The sequence below is a fragment of the Pogoniulus pusillus genome, chromosome 5, assembly GCF_015220805.1.
Source record: "Pogoniulus pusillus isolate bPogPus1 chromosome 5, bPogPus1.pri, whole genome shotgun sequence".
Lineage (NCBI taxonomy): Eukaryota > Metazoa > Chordata > Aves > Piciformes > Lybiidae > Pogoniulus > Pogoniulus pusillus.
In genome coordinates this window covers 23,906,703-23,924,623 of record NC_087268.1, presented here as the reverse complement: position 1 = coordinate 23,924,623, position 17,921 = coordinate 23,906,703, and the positions used below count along the sequence as shown (strand labels likewise).

Genomic DNA, 17,921 nt, shown 5'->3' with positions numbered 1-17,921 from the left:
ACACACAGTTGTAAAATACAGCCATGGATATCATCACCACTTATAGTGGTCTCTGGAAATAACTGCATCCCTTTTCTCTGGTTTTGGGTTGGTTGTTGGGGGTGTGTCCACAAAGACAAATTATAGTCAGGATTCTTAAGAGCATTATGTAAAGTATCTCAACAAATTGCATTTTCCTTACAAAGTTTAAAGCTAAATATTTCACCCAGGTCTTCACAGCATCTCCTTTACCATCTCCTCTGAGGCTTCAAGAAATTTATAAAGCAGAGGGAAACAGACAAGTACCAAATTGTTAATTAAATGCCTGCTGAGTCAGTAAGGATCCAAGTATACAAAACTGAAACTCTTAGTTCAGAATTCATTTTTACCAAACCACATGCCTCCCATCTCTGAACTACTGCTCCTGCACCAGGGTGAAATGTCTGAATCTCACACAAATTGATTTGGAGAGTGAGAAGCATGACACACTGTGAGACATTTTATACTCAGTAAAAACAAACTCACTTTTGAAGGTTCATCATTTCTGAGCTGCACATATTCTATTACAAACAAAAAAATCAAAGACTCTATCAGCCTAATGCCACTACCCAGAAATGACCACACGTACTTAACTGAAGCCAGAAAGAGAACAATTAAGATAAGGCTCACAAAGAACCTCTGGTCATTCTCCTGGTCACCAGTGGCCTCAACTTGGATTGTATATTGTAGGTCTGAAACTTCAACATACTTTTACTGTTGGGAAGTGCTGGATCTGCTGCTTAATTCTAAACAAGATAACTGGCTCATTTGGATATTAGGCATTCTATTGTTAAAGAAATTAAAGGCAAACTCTGATACTGAATAGTTTTCTCCAATTCTTGGAAACCTTCATCTTTAATGCCAGTTGGAATACACTGTACTAGGGTTGGGAAACTACCATAAAGCTTCATTTACTAATAGGTGGTGCCTGAATTGCTTCACAATCGCTTAGTTCTCTGATAAATATAAAAAAGGATCAGGAGTACTTAACAATAAAATCTCCTTTTCCTCATAGCTCTTTCACTCTACTACACAAAAACAAAAAGAGGAAGCATTTTGTTCGAATCCCACAGGTATGTTTAGGAGTTCATAAATCCCAAATTTTTAAAGAGCATGTAAACACTTTACATCATACGCAGCAATATAAATGCAAATAGCGGGTTTAAATAACAGCACAAAAAGCAGTCTCTGTAGTTAGTCTTGCATTATTTTACATCAAAATTAGTATTCAAGTACATTATCCCACTAAATAGATCTCCCATTTAAATTACAACATGATAATTATTTTTGGTGGAAACTGTAATCTAATCTCCAGCTAACTACCTGATTTTCACCTGGTCTACCCTGCTGCAAGCATCTATATGGTCTTGCAAGGTGTAAACTTTCTGGTAGCAGTTTTCATCTACTTAAGTATAAACGGCTTTACTTATGTATTAATGGCTTCCCACCAGAACTGTACTCATCAACCTTGACAGATATTTTTAAAAAAAATTGGCACCTCCTCACCACACTCCTGTTTCAGAAATATCCCACTGTTTCAGCACTGAAAAAAAAGCATCCAGGAAAGATGAAGATGCACAGGAGAATAGTGCCAGCTTTGCTATTCTCATATTTCCCAATTTAAACTGAGTGATAATTCTGCCACAGCAGCCAAGATACTCTCATTCTTAGAATAAAATCCCACTTGTGAAAAGGGTTGCTACAATTAACAGCTCTTTAAAAGCAGTGAGTAGATCTAAGTGGCCTGAAACTATTCTCAGCGATGCCTGATGGGAAGTGACTGCCTTGGCCAACAGCAGGGGTTTGAGCCAGGAATCTCCACAGCTAAAAGAAACATGCAGGGACTTCCTGATGAGAAGGGCCTTTTTATAAAGGGTTATGCATCATTTTTTTTCAAAGGAAGCTTTTCCCACATGCCTGACAGCCACAGGGGGTTGAAGCTTGAATGAGCTTGTGGGATAGTTATCCTCCTGGGCTGAACTTTTGGTCCCACTAAAATGAATACGTAATTTGTCACAGCACGAACTAAGAAGCAATATTTTTAGCAGGGAACTGTGAAAAATCGTAATCTCTGTGGACTGGTCCAGGAGCAGCAATGTCCAAACCACATGCTTACTAGCTGATTACGCCAGTAGCCGCCATCACAAGAGCGAACGAGTGAGAATAGGATTGCCTTGGAGCTCTCTCATGCTGTTTTTGTTGTAAATTAGGCTGTATCTGAGCTTTATTTAAAAGAAACAATTTATGTAGCAAAACTGAAAGGGCACAGAGAGCTACAAATGAAGCCAGAATCTGCCAATGTGAACAGGAGAAACAGAATTGATCAGTAACAATGGTGATCAATTTTCTAGGGAAAACATTTTTAGAGGCCATCTATTTTCCTCTGACAGGTTTTCCACAGAGGACTTTAATTTAGGCACTGATAGCATAAGCAGAAGAAATACTTTATAAAAAAATCAGAAATAATGTATTTTTTTATCCTAGAGCTTGTCTTTATATATAAACCAGCATATCAAGGTTTTCCAATTAAATCCCTCAATCCAAAACTGGTACACGTATAAAAATCAGTTATAAATACGAGCATCTTATGTTTGTCTGCAGCAACTGTGGTTTACCAGGACTGGAGAAGTTCAGCAAAGAACAGAACATTATCTGAAATAAAATGTGACAAAAAAGCAGTCAAAAGGAGACAGTAAAATGTGAAATTTTCTTTGTAGTCAGCTGCTGATCTGCAGATGAGTCATTTGTAAAGGCTTGCTCAGGTTTCTTCTCATCACCAACTCTGAATCTTCTGAAACTGTTTCCAGAGATTCAGTTACATCAGGGTATGCCTCGGTCATCATTCCACCTTCAGCAGTGCTACCTGGGAGATCACAGGGCTGACTTTTTCTTTCCACCCTTTCCTTTGTCTGCTCCGTAATGTGAGGACACTAGCTGTGCTGTTTCCGTGCTGCAAGGGCTCTTCTTTCCCTTAACACCTGGAGCTGTTGAGCTGGTTGACTTTAACACATGAGCAAAGCTGTACAGAAAGCCACAATAGGAGCATGAAAGCCAAGAGACAGCTCAGCTTCAGCAGCTGGTAGAGTGCTCCTCAACACTGAAAGCCTCAGTGGTAGCATATCAGGAACAAGTCAGAGAGAAGCATTTAAAAGCTTGGTGCCTGAGGGGCATGTCTACAGTAGCAGGAGCAGCATGGAGATGGCTGTGTCAGTTTTGGCTTTTCAAGCCTGTGTCCTCTGATGCAGGGGAATGCAAATGTATGCATTAGCAAGCAGAGGTACTGAGCATGAAGAGTGGCTACTTTACAGAGTAATTATCAAATAAAACACAAACATAATCATGTCTGTGGATACTGTGGCCTAGAATATTGTTGTTGTTAAAATCCTCTTGCTCTACAATCAAGTAAGACTAGGAAAGCACGAAAAGGCCTTTTTTTGTGCTGTAAGAGGGGTGTTTCTAAAGAAGATCTCACTTTGTAGTTCAGTCCTCTGATGTTTAAAAAATGAACTTCAGTACCAAAGTCCATGCTGGTTGTACTGGTTTCCATGGGTTAAATGCTCCTGGAGTGAAATCAATGCAGAATTTCCCCCTCATCTTTCTCTTGTTCCTTTTGCCTGAGATAGAGACACTGCCTTAGCAGCACTCCTAGTTTTGAGTACCACAAGAGCATAGCTCAAAATCAGAGCCTGAGTGCCAGGCAGTGTGTTGGTGCTGCCTTTGCTCTGCTAATGCTGCCTCCAAACACAACCAAACGATTTCCACAGAGCTGCAGTCCCTCCTGAATCAGATTGATCCTGATAGAGAATGCAGCTGTTCTGTCACTGCATCCACAAGTTACAGCATCTGATGTGGACAAGGAATGGCCTAATATTTGTTTATTTATCTATTTGTTTTGTTGCTTGGTTTTTAGTTTATTCCCATTTTTTTGTTTGTTTTCTAGTGCCCTGAGCTAGCTCTCTAAATCAATTACAGGGAGCTCAGTTGGTATAGAAGCAAATTCAATTGCTAAAACAAAATAGCAACACAAATCAACACAAAACAGTAATCTTAGAGGCAAATTGCAAATAATGCCTTCTCTCAGTCTTATATTTGAACTCTTCTCAATCTTCTTTCCATCACAGCATACATTTTGATAATCACCAAATAGCTGCAATATCTGGAAAGGGGGCTGCCTGATTTTAGGCATTTTCTATTTCTTTAAAAGTGTCACACAGACTCAAATCACGCAAGATTTGGACAACTTTCTAGGATTATAAACCTTCCCTTTTTGAAGGGAAATACACTCTAGGGAAGCCTGAAGGCTCACCAAAATCACCAACCCATTAATTTGACCGAAGCCGTGCAACGTAGTCTTCTATCTATGGCTCCAAGTCTCCCTAGTAAGGAGGGAGTATGCTCTCCAATCTGTGAGCCTCTGCCAGAATATGCAGGCCCTGAGTTCCAACTCTGGAAAAAGAAGCAATCAACTGCCAAGCAGCCATTATTTCCAGCAGATTCAATGATCTTCAGGAGATACTGGAAGTTAGTATCTCTTTTCCTTTTCTGAAGAGGTCAGAGCCAAGGCTGCAGTGATTTCACATGAAAGTAGGTAAAAAAACCCTGGCATGACCGCCTGTCCTGCTGCATCCATGGATGTGTGTACAGCATACAACATAGTACATGATGGGCATGATCCAGCACCATGGAAACAATTTTCCTGCTTCAGGGCTGTGGTGGCTCAAAGACCTGGTAAACTTTGTATGAAGTATATCTGTTAGGTGGATTTTTCCTGAGCTGCTCATCCTGAAAGCAATGGGATTTCTAGCCTGTTCTATGCAATTCCCTCTGGTTTGTGCTTCCCAGTGTTTCTCAAATGAGATATTCAAACATGATATTCTACATCCATTGCATCTGCAGTTTCTGTCCGTGCTTCATTTCTAAGGAATAGTTCTGATCAGCTCTATCTACTGTTTCTGTCTTTTTCTGTTATGTGCTGGCACAGCTCCTCTGAAGGCACTGAATCCAGTAACTGCAATGAAGCTCTGTTGACCTCATCAGCTGAGGCCTGGTTTTCTGCACAGAATGGGACCATGCCTTACTATTTATCCTGTGTCATTTGAACAGCAAATATTCAGAGCCTGCATGAGTATAAGCACTTCTACAAAGCATAGTGTTTCCCTTTAATGGCCAGGCCTTCAAGGGACAAAGTTACACACTCTTCTTTCAGCTCTGGTGCGCTGAATTTGTATCCAAATTTCATTCATGTGTGGTTGACATAATGCAGCAGAAAAGTCAGAACAGTCCATGATCTTTGCTAAGTATGGTTCAGAAAATAAAGTTCAAAGTTCAGAAGTGTAAGGGGGGAAAAAAAGGTCAATATATGGTATGGTTAGTCCTGGGATATAAAAATGGCATGAATCTGGTTATGGAAGCTCTCGTTTTCGCCAGTTCAGGTGCTTATGCACTTGCCAATACAGACCAATTGATCTCAAAATAGAAGAACAGGCAGGCTTGGGGTGCTGTTGGGTCCATTAACATGACTTGTACTGAATTACATAAATCCTTTAAGTGGATGGGCTCACCAGATGGTTTTCAATGGAAGAACTCAATCTTAGGGCATACATCTGCACTACCTGCTTGCAGCTAAATTCTCCATTACTTTCAGTTGTGCTGTTTTGTTTTTCTTTTTTTCCCCCCACCTGGTATTTTTATTGCTAAAACTATTTTTCTAGGAAAGGAAATACATTCTTGCTGCTAGCTTAGTCCTAAGTAGTGCTGCCAGCTGTGATGAGGATTTGATTTCTTAAAATTATAGAAAAAAATGAGTTTATTGGTTCAAAAACTATTTCACAGATATGAATGTCAATAATTAGGTATATATACAGAACTGCACCTGTATAGCAGACAGATCCATTAGGATCAAAAATGCAGCTTGGAATTACTCTTGTGTTACTGGTATTTAATAAATAGGTAGTAGTTTTGTCACTGTGAACTCTTCTAATTTATTGCTACACTATAATAATGCTCAAATGTTGAACACCTCAAGTTTTTCTTCCGAAGGGGACTGCATGATGCAATACTCCCATAAAAAAAAAGGAGTCTGGAGAGTCATCAGCACTGACTATGCTATTGCTGTGCTTCAGAAATCAATTCAAAAGTTTCTCTAGAAATCACAATTTTCTGCTGGCCTTAAACAGCAGCAGATGATGATGCCACACGCAGTGGTTCAGCTATGCTGGCCAATTAATTAGAGCAGCAGAACTAATCCTTCATCTGTTCTCTCCCATTCTAAATGCATCTGCTCTAACTGAAGTGAGAAAAAGTATGCTCAGATCCTAGACTGTGTTATGTGAGTACTTAAAATCACATTTAAAGTATATTTGATTTAGACAAATAAATGTCTTTGTAGATCCAAGCCTATATTATCAAGGTAGCTGTGCACCCACTGTTATCTTCTTCTAACAGTTACTTGTCATACAGGTCATCCTCACTTCGATTTCTGTATGCCTAAATATATTCCTCTATGTAGGCTCTTGAATATAAACATGTCAAAGTTTGTCCACAAAAAAAGGGTATGGTTAGTGACATTCTTACATAAGCTTTTTTTATTTCATATGGTTACTTTTTGCAGTGAAAGAAAAAAGAGACTAAAGAATCCTACCCGGTTGCCTTCAAACTTTGAGCGATCGTTGTTTGCCTTTGCTGTTTTTTCCGCAAGTTTCTTCTGCCTTTGAGGGCCTTTTCCAAAGAAAATGTAGTTGACAAAGGCGTATTCAAGTAAGGCCAAGAAGACAAATACAAAGCAACCCATAAGATACATGTCAATGGCTTTAACATAAGGAATTTTAGGCAAAGTCTCTCGCAGATGAGTGTTGATTGTTGTCATAGTCAGCACAGTTGTAATTCCTACACAAAGGGGGAAAAACAAGGACATCTTACTACTCCAGATATACCATGATTCAATCATAATCTTCCTTTTTAGCCAATTTACCTTGCTGGTGTGAGGAAGCTTACAAATTTGTGAAAGATAACTTCCATGTGATATCACTGCAAAGGAAAGCATAATTAAAACTCCATGCATTACTATTCTGCTATTGTATTTCTTCCATATGATCAGAGGCAACTCGTAACAAGGGAGCGTGGCACCACTATTGTGAGTTACCACCAGCGTAGCTGGCTCCATGGTGGCCAAACTGATCTGCAACAGGAAGGTAAACAGATTGCCAGGAACTAAATGGTGTGCTCTACCAGCGCTGTGCTGCTCAGCACAATGGAAAGAAGTGTTTTAAAAGTAACACAACTAATTAGGGCTCTGAGCAGATAAAATCATGCACACACATTAAGACAGAGTGTTCATATAGATGGTAAAAGATTCCTTTCCTGCAGTTTTAAAGTTCTAAGTTAAGCTGTTGGTTTAGGTTAGCTTTGCAGTGCCTGCCTGTAGTAGGTAGAGAAAGGCACCTTTCTAGAACAGTTCATCTCATCTGTTTTAGACACCTATTACAGAAAAGGACAATATTGAAGAGGGATTTGAGATGACTACTTTAGAGCAGTAGTGAATTTTGACATAGAAAGAAGTGATATGAGCAGTGACAGGCAGAGAGGTATGTGCATTTGGTGAAAGAAAAGCCAGCAAAGGAGAGTGCTATTTTTATAGTGATTGACTGGACACCAATACAGTACCCAGAAAAATCTGTAAGGTATGTCAAACCCTCAGTTATTTACCTAAGGATGGACACAGTACCTGAAAATACATTACAAAGCACTTATTTGAAAAGCTGTTAGGAAAAGCAAATTTATTGTCAGTCTTCTTGAATTCACAATAAACTGCAGGGTCTGTATCTCTGCTGGAAAGTTTATGGGAATTGCAGATCACAAGTGGCTGAAAACACTGGTCTGTGGAATAAGTCTACATTGGTATAAGAGGCACAACCATTCTGATAAGTCCTTTCTATTACTATTTTCTCTGATTCTACAGTTATACCATCAATCTGTAAGCAGTCACTAAAATGCAGGCAGGAAAAAAAAAAAAAAAAAAAGAATGAAAGAAAATTGCTTCCATGTTACAAAGCACAGATTCCTTTACCAGAAGAAACAAAAATAAAGTCGCTGTAACTCAAAATCAAGCTGTCAGCATAAACAGTGTCACTCCAGGGAGCTGTAGTAGTAGCCTATGAGGTTTCTGTAACAAATATTTTGTGTATGAGTAGGTGAGCATCATGCAGTTTTCAGTGCTTCTCCTCTAAACTGTGAAACAAGTGTGTTGATGTCAGATGTTTCACGGTTCGAAATACAGCGGAGACACACATAGCATAAGCTTATTTAAAATCTGGATTTGGTATAACTCACCCAGCTCTCCGGTAAAATGAGTACAGCTGACACATTATTTTTAACTGAAGAAATTTTGCACAGTCTCAAAAAAAAACCTCCAAGCCTGACAAGAAACAGGGGTGAGAAAGCTGGAGGACTGTAGCAAACACTATCACACACTTGCAGCCCAAGGGATTTCTCCAGCCTGAACTACGTTCTTTCTTTGTAAGATTACCTCCTGCTGCTTCCCATAAAGGATATCAAAAGTTACTTAGTAGCAAATTAATTCCTTTTAAAATACTCCTGGCATCTCAGCATCATCCCACTGATGCTCACCAAAGCCTAGGGTAACAAGAAGTCTGGCTAGTGGGTGTTATAATGGCCACATTGTTGGAGTGTGTTCCCAGGCTGTAACCTTGATTCTAGAGATAAGTCCTTAAATACCACATGGGGAGAGTTTGGTGGCTCTATTGGTGATCTAGAATATTAAATAGACTGAATAGAAAGGCAGCTACCACTAACCAAAAATGAAGTATGTACCCTGTGAGAATCTGCTAACACTTTGCAGCCAAATGTCTATATGATGATCAATCATTTATTTTCAAGCACAGCTGATGAACAAGTAGTTTACAGTCACCTATTATAGAAAAAGAAGATGATGTTGTGATTATAAGCCTTCCAAAAAGTGAGAACTCTTCAGATCATTTTCCTCCTCACTCAAAGGACTGAATTCAGGAGATTTTAGAACTAACTAGCAAAAACTCAGTTTTGAGTATTTGTCTTGAGATCAGCCTTCTATCAGCTTCTACCTGCAGTGTCTATAGAACAGGCTCTAGAATGAATCACAGACTGATAGGAGTTGGAAGAGATCTCTGAAGATAATCTAGACCAAACCCTCTGCTAACACAAGTACGCCTATATTAGGCTGTACAGGAACATGTCCAATAAGGTTTTGTCTATCTCCAGGGAAGGAGACTCCACAGCCTCTCTGGGCAGCCTGTTACAGTTGCTACATCACCCTCAACATAAAGAAGTTTCTTCTTCAGTTCAAGTGAAACCTCTGTTGTAGTTTGCACCTGTTGCCCCTTGTCCTATCACTGGCTACCACTGAAAAGAGCTCAGTCTCATCCTCATTACCTCCTTTTAGGTATTTCTATGCATTTATAAGATCCCATCTCAGACCTGTCTTTTCCAGGCTAAAGAGTCCCAGCTCTCTCAGCCTTTCCTTGTAAGAAAGATACTCCAGTCCCCTAATCAATTTTTTGTATCTCTAAGGGACTCTCTCCAGTAGATAATGAGTGAGGTGGCCTTTGTTCTATGCCTGGGTTTCTCTGTTGAGGAAACTACTCAGTTCAGTGCAGCCTGGACCAGAGACAGTGTGTGCAGAGAGGAACCAAGGATAGCAGCAAAGCGTGGAAGTAAATGAACTGAAATGAGGCTCTTCCTAAGAACACAGGCTTCCTGCAGGGATTTAGTGAAATCTTGTCTCCATGTCTCTAAGAATTGCACATGGAGTTCTTCCTTGAACAAGTGTCTAAAACACCAGGCCTTATCCTCCTCTGAAAGAGCTTTTGAGAGGTATTTACCAAAGTTGTTATACTGTCTTTAAACTTCTGTACCATTTTGTACAAACTCTTCAAACTCTTAAGAGTGGCTAATCAAAGGAACATAGAATTATACCCATGGTACTGAATTTCATTATGCAAATATCAGGTGATACAAGACATACCCACCAAGGCTCTAATTGTTTTCTCAGAAGAACCAATAGATGGATTTTCGTCCTCTGAAAAGTACTTTCTATCCACAGGAAAAAGAACATCTGGGCTCCTGACCTTGCTTTGCATATACTATCTGTCTTTTATTCTAATATTTGTGTTACCATGGGATAGCTTGTGCTACACAGAGATAGGCCACAAGAGACAGTCCTGTTTCTTAACAGGGAAAAAAACCCACACAAACTCATTATAGAAGGATGTGGAATACCACTGAATTCAGTCACTTCTGCCAAACCATCTATTCTCTGCAGTTCAGGAGACTATGTAAAATCTAGATGCTGACTGATGTGTTTGAAGTACTCCCCTCACTTGGTTATAATATCTCCAGTGTGGATCTTTGGTATATAGTACTTAATTTGTAAATGTATGAGAGCTGTTTGCACTGTGTCCCACCTTCCATTAAGCTACCACTTATCTGCAATCTGCTGATCATGCACTAGGTGCCAAGTGGTAATGTGGCACTGTATATGCCCACATGCATCAGCTAATCTACAGTACTTGTAAAATTACTGTACAGTAACTGCAGTTAATCTATATATCTTCAGTTTCCCCAGCTCAAATGCTAGAATGTAATATAATATTGCACAAAGGTATAGCTGTGGGTGCCCAGCTTGCTTTGTTATGTAGGATCTTGGAAGTATGGGGTACAGAGATGGGGATCATATGGATACAGGCTGGAGTCCCAGTTTGCTATCAGAAAAATAAGGGAATATGTTCCTGTTTTAAGAAGAAAAGGGAGTACAGCATGAAGTTATACAGCATATGCTTAGTATCAAGTTTTGGGTAGGAAGGTGTAGGCTATTGGGACATACAGAGCTGAAGACAAAATTTGAGATGGGAGACAGACATAGTCATAAGGATTTATGGACCTGTTTACTCTTCCTTGTCTATAGTTAGAGATCTCTGAGTGTGCTTCTGTACTAGATGAAGCATTTCCCCTGAGATATTTTGAAGCCATCTACCCTTATCTAAAGGATACTTTGATCTGAAAAATGTCTTGGATGTGGCTCTGCACCAAATCCATGTCCTTCTGTCATGAGGTAAAACAGTAGTTTAAACTGTCATAAAAAAGCACTTAGCATACTGTGCATTCTGAGGGTTAAGCAGGATGTCATGGTCCACAGATGATGTGTCTTTGTGCTCTGAACTAGCACATGGTTCTCAAGGTCTGTTCCTGTTACTGCCACTTAAAGCACTCAGGACCTCAGGAAGTGGCTCAGAGCAACACTTTTCTTCCCACGCTGATCTGAACCAAAAGCCCACGCTTAAGCCATTGAAGTATGATTCTGCATCTGGTCCCCTTGTTGAAGCTACTGACAGCACTAACTTCGATGAGAACATGGCTGGGACCCACATGAGCAGCTCACACCAGAGATTCAATGGTAGCTACATTCCTGAACACAGCGGAAATCTTATCACTTTTGAGGCAATACTGGATGGCATGATTTTGTCATAAATGATTTTGGAATATCAAAACACTGACATCATGTTGTACTACTTAACAACCTCCAAAGGCTACATCCAATCTGAGATTTTAATGTCCCACTCATTCTTAGCACATACCAAGGGCAACTCTTGCCGCTGATGCATCATAATTGATCCAGAATGACACCCATGATAAAATGGTAATCAGTATGGAGGGCATGTAAGTTTGAAGAATAAAGTATCCAATATTTCTCTTCAACCTGAAGCTCAGTGAGAGTCTTGGATAGGCACCTGGGGAAAGGGAGAGAAAAACAGCATTATCTGTACCGAAGAAACAACACACACAGACAGTCGTCTTCAGTTTCCGTAGAAACCAGAGCATGCCCATTTCATGGGGTAGTATGACATCTGCAGAACAGCAGGGAAAATGTCTTCCCTGTAGTACTAGGTTGGTGTTAAAAGAAACCTTGAAGTGAATGTAGTGATACCCAAGCAAACTATATTTGGAAAGAAAAGAGAGAGTAAAGTATTCTAGATTATTGAACAGATGGGTGAGCACCGGTTAGTTTATAAAAACAGATGCTTAGGTCTCCAAGTAAATGCTTCTCCAGATACAGTTTTATATATAGCATTTATTCTGAGAGGATGAGAAATGTGCATAGCTTTTTATTTACATGAAAGAGTTCACGAGATAGCACTTCTTAATTGCAGCTAAACTATGAACAACATGCTACCTGTGGTGTCAAAAATAAACTGTAATGAATCCCAATGAGGAAAAGCCTTCAGACCAGATCTTCTAACATCAATTAGAGCTGGACAGAATTTTTCCTCCAAAAATATTTTAAGCAAAACTAAGATGATTGGACTGGATGATTCTGGAGGTCTCTTCCAACCTGGTTGATTCTATGATTCTATGATTTTTTATGTGTGTATACATATAGGATTCATTAAATGCTACAATTTAAGAAAGCAAATAACAACAAAAAAATAACCTAGCTGTCACTGTTTCAAAAAAAGCCATTCTATTATTTAACTTCAAATTGTGTGAATAAATCTTTTACATTTAGAAACCTCAGTTGAAAAATTTGTGGGTTCTTTCACCAAATGCAGAGGATTAAATTGAGTACAGCTGTGTAAGAAAAACATCGCCATTTACACAACATTAGCTCCATGATTTCAGTGTTTGCATTGCTAGTCTTAGATATGATAACTGTAATAGCTCATCTCAAAGTTTTCATTTTAGTCAACATCTTAAAAAATATTTCTGAACATACCAAAGGCCCAATTAGTTATTGGATTACATCCCTGTCCTGGAGTCCTGTACCCCTAAATTCCTCTCCTGCCCGGACTTCAGGGGGAAAGGGGAAAAGCCGCCTGGTTTCCCTCCCCCCTCGCATGTCCTGCAGTCGTGAAGGGGGGGAGCAGGCTGGGATTGGCCGTGCACTTTCGTGCCTAAGGTGTGGTAACTCTGCCCTTTGTCTAGCGAAGGTTATAACTATTGGGGATCTTCCGCCTTTGGAGTTCCTGCTTTGGAGTCTGCCTGTGCCTGGACGTATGTGTCTGCCTGAGCTCACACACTCCCCTGTGCCTGGACTGCAGAGACCTTAAAAGCATTTGCTTTCCTATTGACACCTTTGTGTGCCTAACGACCCTTAACGACCTCTGAACGATTCACCTGCAGCCGCTGGAAAAGAAGAGGAAGACAGACCGCATGAGTCAGCCTGAGTGAGTTATTTGGCTTAGCTTAATTTAGTAAGAAACCGCTATTAATTAATAGCTGAGGCCTTTTCCAACTTCTGACTTCCAAAATAGTCAGATTATTGATGGTATCCTTGTAGATTAATTCTCATGCAACTGAATCTGCTTATTAAACTAAATTAATCTTTGTATATATAGTTGTGGGGCAGGTTTTTGGGAAAATAAAAAATAACTATTTTTGATAAATTCCCGACTCGGCCACATAGTAATTCCTGCTCTCCGCACCAATCCCACCCATTCTAATGCAAATGTGTGCAAGATAAGAAAGATTATATCTTGAAACAAATGAAAATTACAAACTTCCCTTTAAATTCTGTCCATACGTTTGCAGATGAGCACAGGAGATAACATTTGTCCATATAAGCAAGAATGATGGATTTCCTGAGACAGAAACTGAAAGAAGGAATAGAAAACTGCAGATTCCTCTTCAACACATTCCGGATACATCTTTGGTAATTGAAGATGCAGAGATGGCTGAGTGCCTTCTTTGCCCCAGTCTTTACTGATAAGACCAGCCCTCAGGAACCTCAGTCTCTAGAAACAAGGGAGCAGAACTGGAGAGAAGAGGACACTCCACTAGTCAGCCAGGACTGGATTAGAGATCACTTGTGCCAAGTGAAAACACACAAATCCATGGGCCCACATGGGTTGCATCCATGAGTGCTGAGAGAACTGCCTGATATTGTTGCTGAGCCTCTCTACATCATTTTTGAAAAGCCATGGAGAGCAGGAGAGGTGCCTGATGACTGCAAGAAAGCCAATGTCACTCCAGTCCTCAGGAAAGACAAGAAGGAAGATCCAGGCAACTCCAGACCAGTCAGCCTCACCTCCATCCCCGGAAAGGTGGTGGAGGTCATCACTAACCACGTGGAAGAAAAGAGAATTATCAGTAGCAGCCAACCGGGATTTACCAAGGGGAGATCTTGCTTGACTAAGTCGATAGCCTTCTATGATATCGTGACCAAATGGTAGATGAAGGACAGGCTGTGGATGCCATATACCTTGACTTCAACAAGGCTTTTGTTACTGTCTCCCATAACATCCTTATAGGTAAGCTCAGGAGATGTGGCACAGATGGCTGGTCTGTGAGGTGGTCTGAAAATTGGCTCCACAACAGAGTTCAGAGAGTTGTCACCAATGGCATAGAATCAAGTTGGAGGCCTGTTACCAGTGGTGTTCCCCAGGGATCAGTACTGGGTCCAGTTTTATTCAATATCTTTATCAACAACCTGGATGAGGGCATTGAGTGTACCCTCAGCAAGTTCACTGATGATACAAATCTGGGGTGGTGGTGGTGGTGGCCAACAGCTCATCAGGCTGTGCTGCCATCCAACAAGATCTGGACAGGCTGGGGAGCTGGGTGAAGGAAAACCTTATGAAGTTCAGTAAGGACAAGTGCAGGGTCATGCATCTGGGGAGGAATAACAACAGGCACCAGTAGAGGCTGGGGGCTGCTCTGCTGGAAAGCAGCTCTTTGGAGAAAGACCTTGGAATCCTGGCGGATAGCAAGTTCTGCATGGGCCAGCAATGAGCCTTTGTGGCCAACAAAGAAAATGGTATCCTGGGGTGCACCAGGAAAAGTGTGTCCAACAGGTCTAGGGATTTTCTTCTCCCCATCTACTCTGCCCTGGTGAGACCACACCTGAAGTACTGTGTCCAGTTTTCAGCTTCCCAGTTCAAGAGAGACAGTGACCTGATGGAAAAAGTCCAGTGGACAACCACAGGGATGACTGGGGGACTTGAGCATCTCCTCTATGAAGAAAGACTAAGAAACTTGGGGCAGTTTAGGCTTCAGAAGAGAAGACTGAGAGGAGATCTGATCAATGTGTACACGTATCTGAGGGGTGGCTGTCAAGTGGATGGGGCAAAATCTCTTTTTGCTGGTCGGCAGCAGTAAGACAAGGAGCAGTGGCTACAAACTGGAACATTAAAGGTTTCACCTCAACATGAGGAGAAACTTCTTTACAGTGAAGGTGACAGAGCCCTGGAACAGCTGCCCAGAGAGGTTGTGGAGTCTCCTTTTCCAGAAACTTTCAAAACCCATCTGGAAAACCTCCCCTAAAACACTTTGATAAATAGCTTGAATCACTGAATCAGAGGCTTTCCTTGGGCTGCTCCAGTGACAAGGACCTTGGGTGCACTGGGGAACCTCAGAGAAAGAAGAGCATACTTTGCTATTGAAGAAGTGTCATGCATGTCAGTACTGTTCAGTAATGAAATCCTGAAATGAGAAATTATATAACAGACCAAACTTGAGACTTTTATCTTGAATGCTTCACCCATGACCGCCAGCTACTATATCCTCATCATCTCTGTCTAATGAGATTGGGTAATTACTCAAAGTAGAAGGACCAGGCCTTAAAGGTGGACTCTCCAGACAAATTTTCTCAAGGCCAGAGACATCAACACAAAGTTGTTTCACATACCAGTTTCCGTGTCCTGAAGGTTGAAGATAGAACCCTAAGAACCATATCTAGAGCTGTCAGTGCTGTGTGTCTTCCTGCGCTAGAGTTTGCACTGGACTGCACCAGACAGATTCAGTTGTGAATCTGAAGATGTTCTGTTCCTTTTGAGCTGCCCTATGACATCTCAGACACCAGTATGCAGCTGGTGAATATAACATATCCCCTTGTGGTAGTTTAAAACTAACACACTAGTCAGGTTCTAAATTATAAACTAAGAAATAGGAAGTTTGTTAAGTAAAAGGTAAATAAAATAGAGGATTGGATGCAAAAGAAAAACAATGGTAAGTGTATATCATTCCATTTGCTTGCTGGTTTAGTATGCAATTTGCTAGGACAAACTCTTCCCTCCTTTTCTCTTCGCACTGGCTGTTGTCAGCTGGTGGGGTTTGCATGGCTTTCACTGACCTTGGCTGAAACTCTTGTCATGGCTAAGCAGATAGCAGCAGGGCTTTTCTATTTTCTCTCTATTCTCCCTTCCTTCATCTCTTTGGAGAGAGTCTTTATCTGCTAAACAATGGGAGAGCAGACCTGCCTGCAGCCTTTAAAGCCAGACTGATTTTTTGCTGAGCAACCAAGGCCTGTTTGGGGCTAACGGGAGACAATGTTGGGGAGAGAAAATGAGCACCAGGGTTTTGTGGTTTAGTTTGGTGGGGGAGAAGGCTTTGGGGGAATTCTCATGTACCCTGTATCTGAATAAGGTGTTAAGGATTCATGTATGCCATATTTTCCTGCATGTCTCTAAATACAATTTCTGTATTCTTCTCCAATTCAATGAGAGCATCTTTATTTCACTTCCCTTGGGAGTAAAATTTATTTATATCCACTCTTTAACCTCTTTATCTCTTTGATCAGCAGTTGGAGACCATGCCCTGTGCCATCTCAAATACCAGTTGCTGCTCACTTGAACTGGACACATGTGGGCTAGGGGTCTAAGCTCTGATTCCATTTTCAAGAGAGTCAGTTCAACCAGTCAATCTAATAAATAATGACATAGAGAATCTTTCATCTCCTCCTAAAACAGATTCCTATTGGTGGACTGAGTTTTGTCTCCAAATTCCACTGACTGTATTGATTAATTTTCATCACCTAGGACACCTGGTTCAGATGTAAACACTGAAATTATATTCCCCTTAAATCAGAGCAAGACAAATCCCAACCCTGCAAGGCTCAGGGCATATTTTTGATCTGTGGGCAATGAATCAAGTCTTGCTGAAATTACAGCTACTCATAGAGCTGACAGATTGCTCAGGGTCATAAAGGTAAATAAAATGCCATGCAGTTTTGTGGTGATTTTCCAAGCTCAAATTTTATTGGGAGGTCTGGATCTCATGAAATTTCAGAATAATTTGGTCTTTGTACAATTCCAGTTGAATCTGAGATATAAACTGGAAGCCTCGTTTTGTCATGCTATAGAGCCACGCTTCTCCTTTAGGTAGCTATCTCTGAGAGTAGAAAAGTTTGTATTGCTTTTGCCTGTATTGCTTTTATGCCTTCATAAATGATCTATTTGCCCTGCTTCCAGGCCTGCCATCTCTGCTACATCTCGTCTTCAGCAAACAAGCCACAGGAATCTGTGGACAAAGTAATTAGAAGAAGGAACACCACTTATAAGGGCAACAAAGCTGGTGAGGGGCCTGGAGCACAGCCCTGTGAGGAGAGGCTGAGGGAGCTGGGGGTGGGCAGCCTGGATAAGAGGAGGCTCAGGGCAGAGCTCATTGCTGTCTGCAACTACCTGAGGGGAGGCTGTAGCCAGGTGGGGTTGGTGTCTTCTGCCAGGCAACCAGCAACAGAGGAAGGGGACACAGTCTCAAGTTGTGCCAGGGCAGGTCTGGGCTGGATATTAGGCTGCCCGGGGAGGTGGTGGGGTCGCCGTGCCTGGAGATGTTCAAGCAAAGCCTGTCTGAGGCACTTGGTGCCATGGTCTGGTTGATTGGCCAGGGCTGGGTGCTAGGTTGGACTGGATGATCTTGGAGGTCTTTTCCAACCTGGTTGATTCTATGATTCTATGATTCTATGATTATTTCCCATACATATTTCCTCCTCTTTGAGCCTAAAGCTCAGTGAAAAGGATGAGTGCTAACCTGCATGGAATAAACATTGTAAGCCCAGATCTTTATTTAGTAAGAAGGAACCATCTTGTGTAATCTATGTAATAAAAAAGGCTTTTTTGGTGAACTCAGCAATTACGCTG

The 17,921-nt window shown here is 41.0% G+C and overlaps 1 protein-coding gene across 1 annotated transcript in view; it reads right to left on the bottom strand.

Moving 5' to 3' along the window:
* GABRB3 (gamma-aminobutyric acid type A receptor subunit beta3) overlaps positions 1 to 17,921 on the bottom strand; it is a 130,801-nt gene that overhangs the window by 5,780 nt on the left and 107,100 nt on the right. The window contains exons 7-8 of the mRNA XM_064143516.1: positions 11,646 to 11,798; positions 6,659 to 6,903 (exon numbers count right to left, since the gene is read on the bottom strand). Coding sequence (XP_063999586.1) covers positions 6,659 to 6,903; positions 11,646 to 11,798 — 398 coding nt within the window. The remainder of the gene's footprint in view (positions 1 to 6,658; positions 6,904 to 11,645; positions 11,799 to 17,921) is intronic.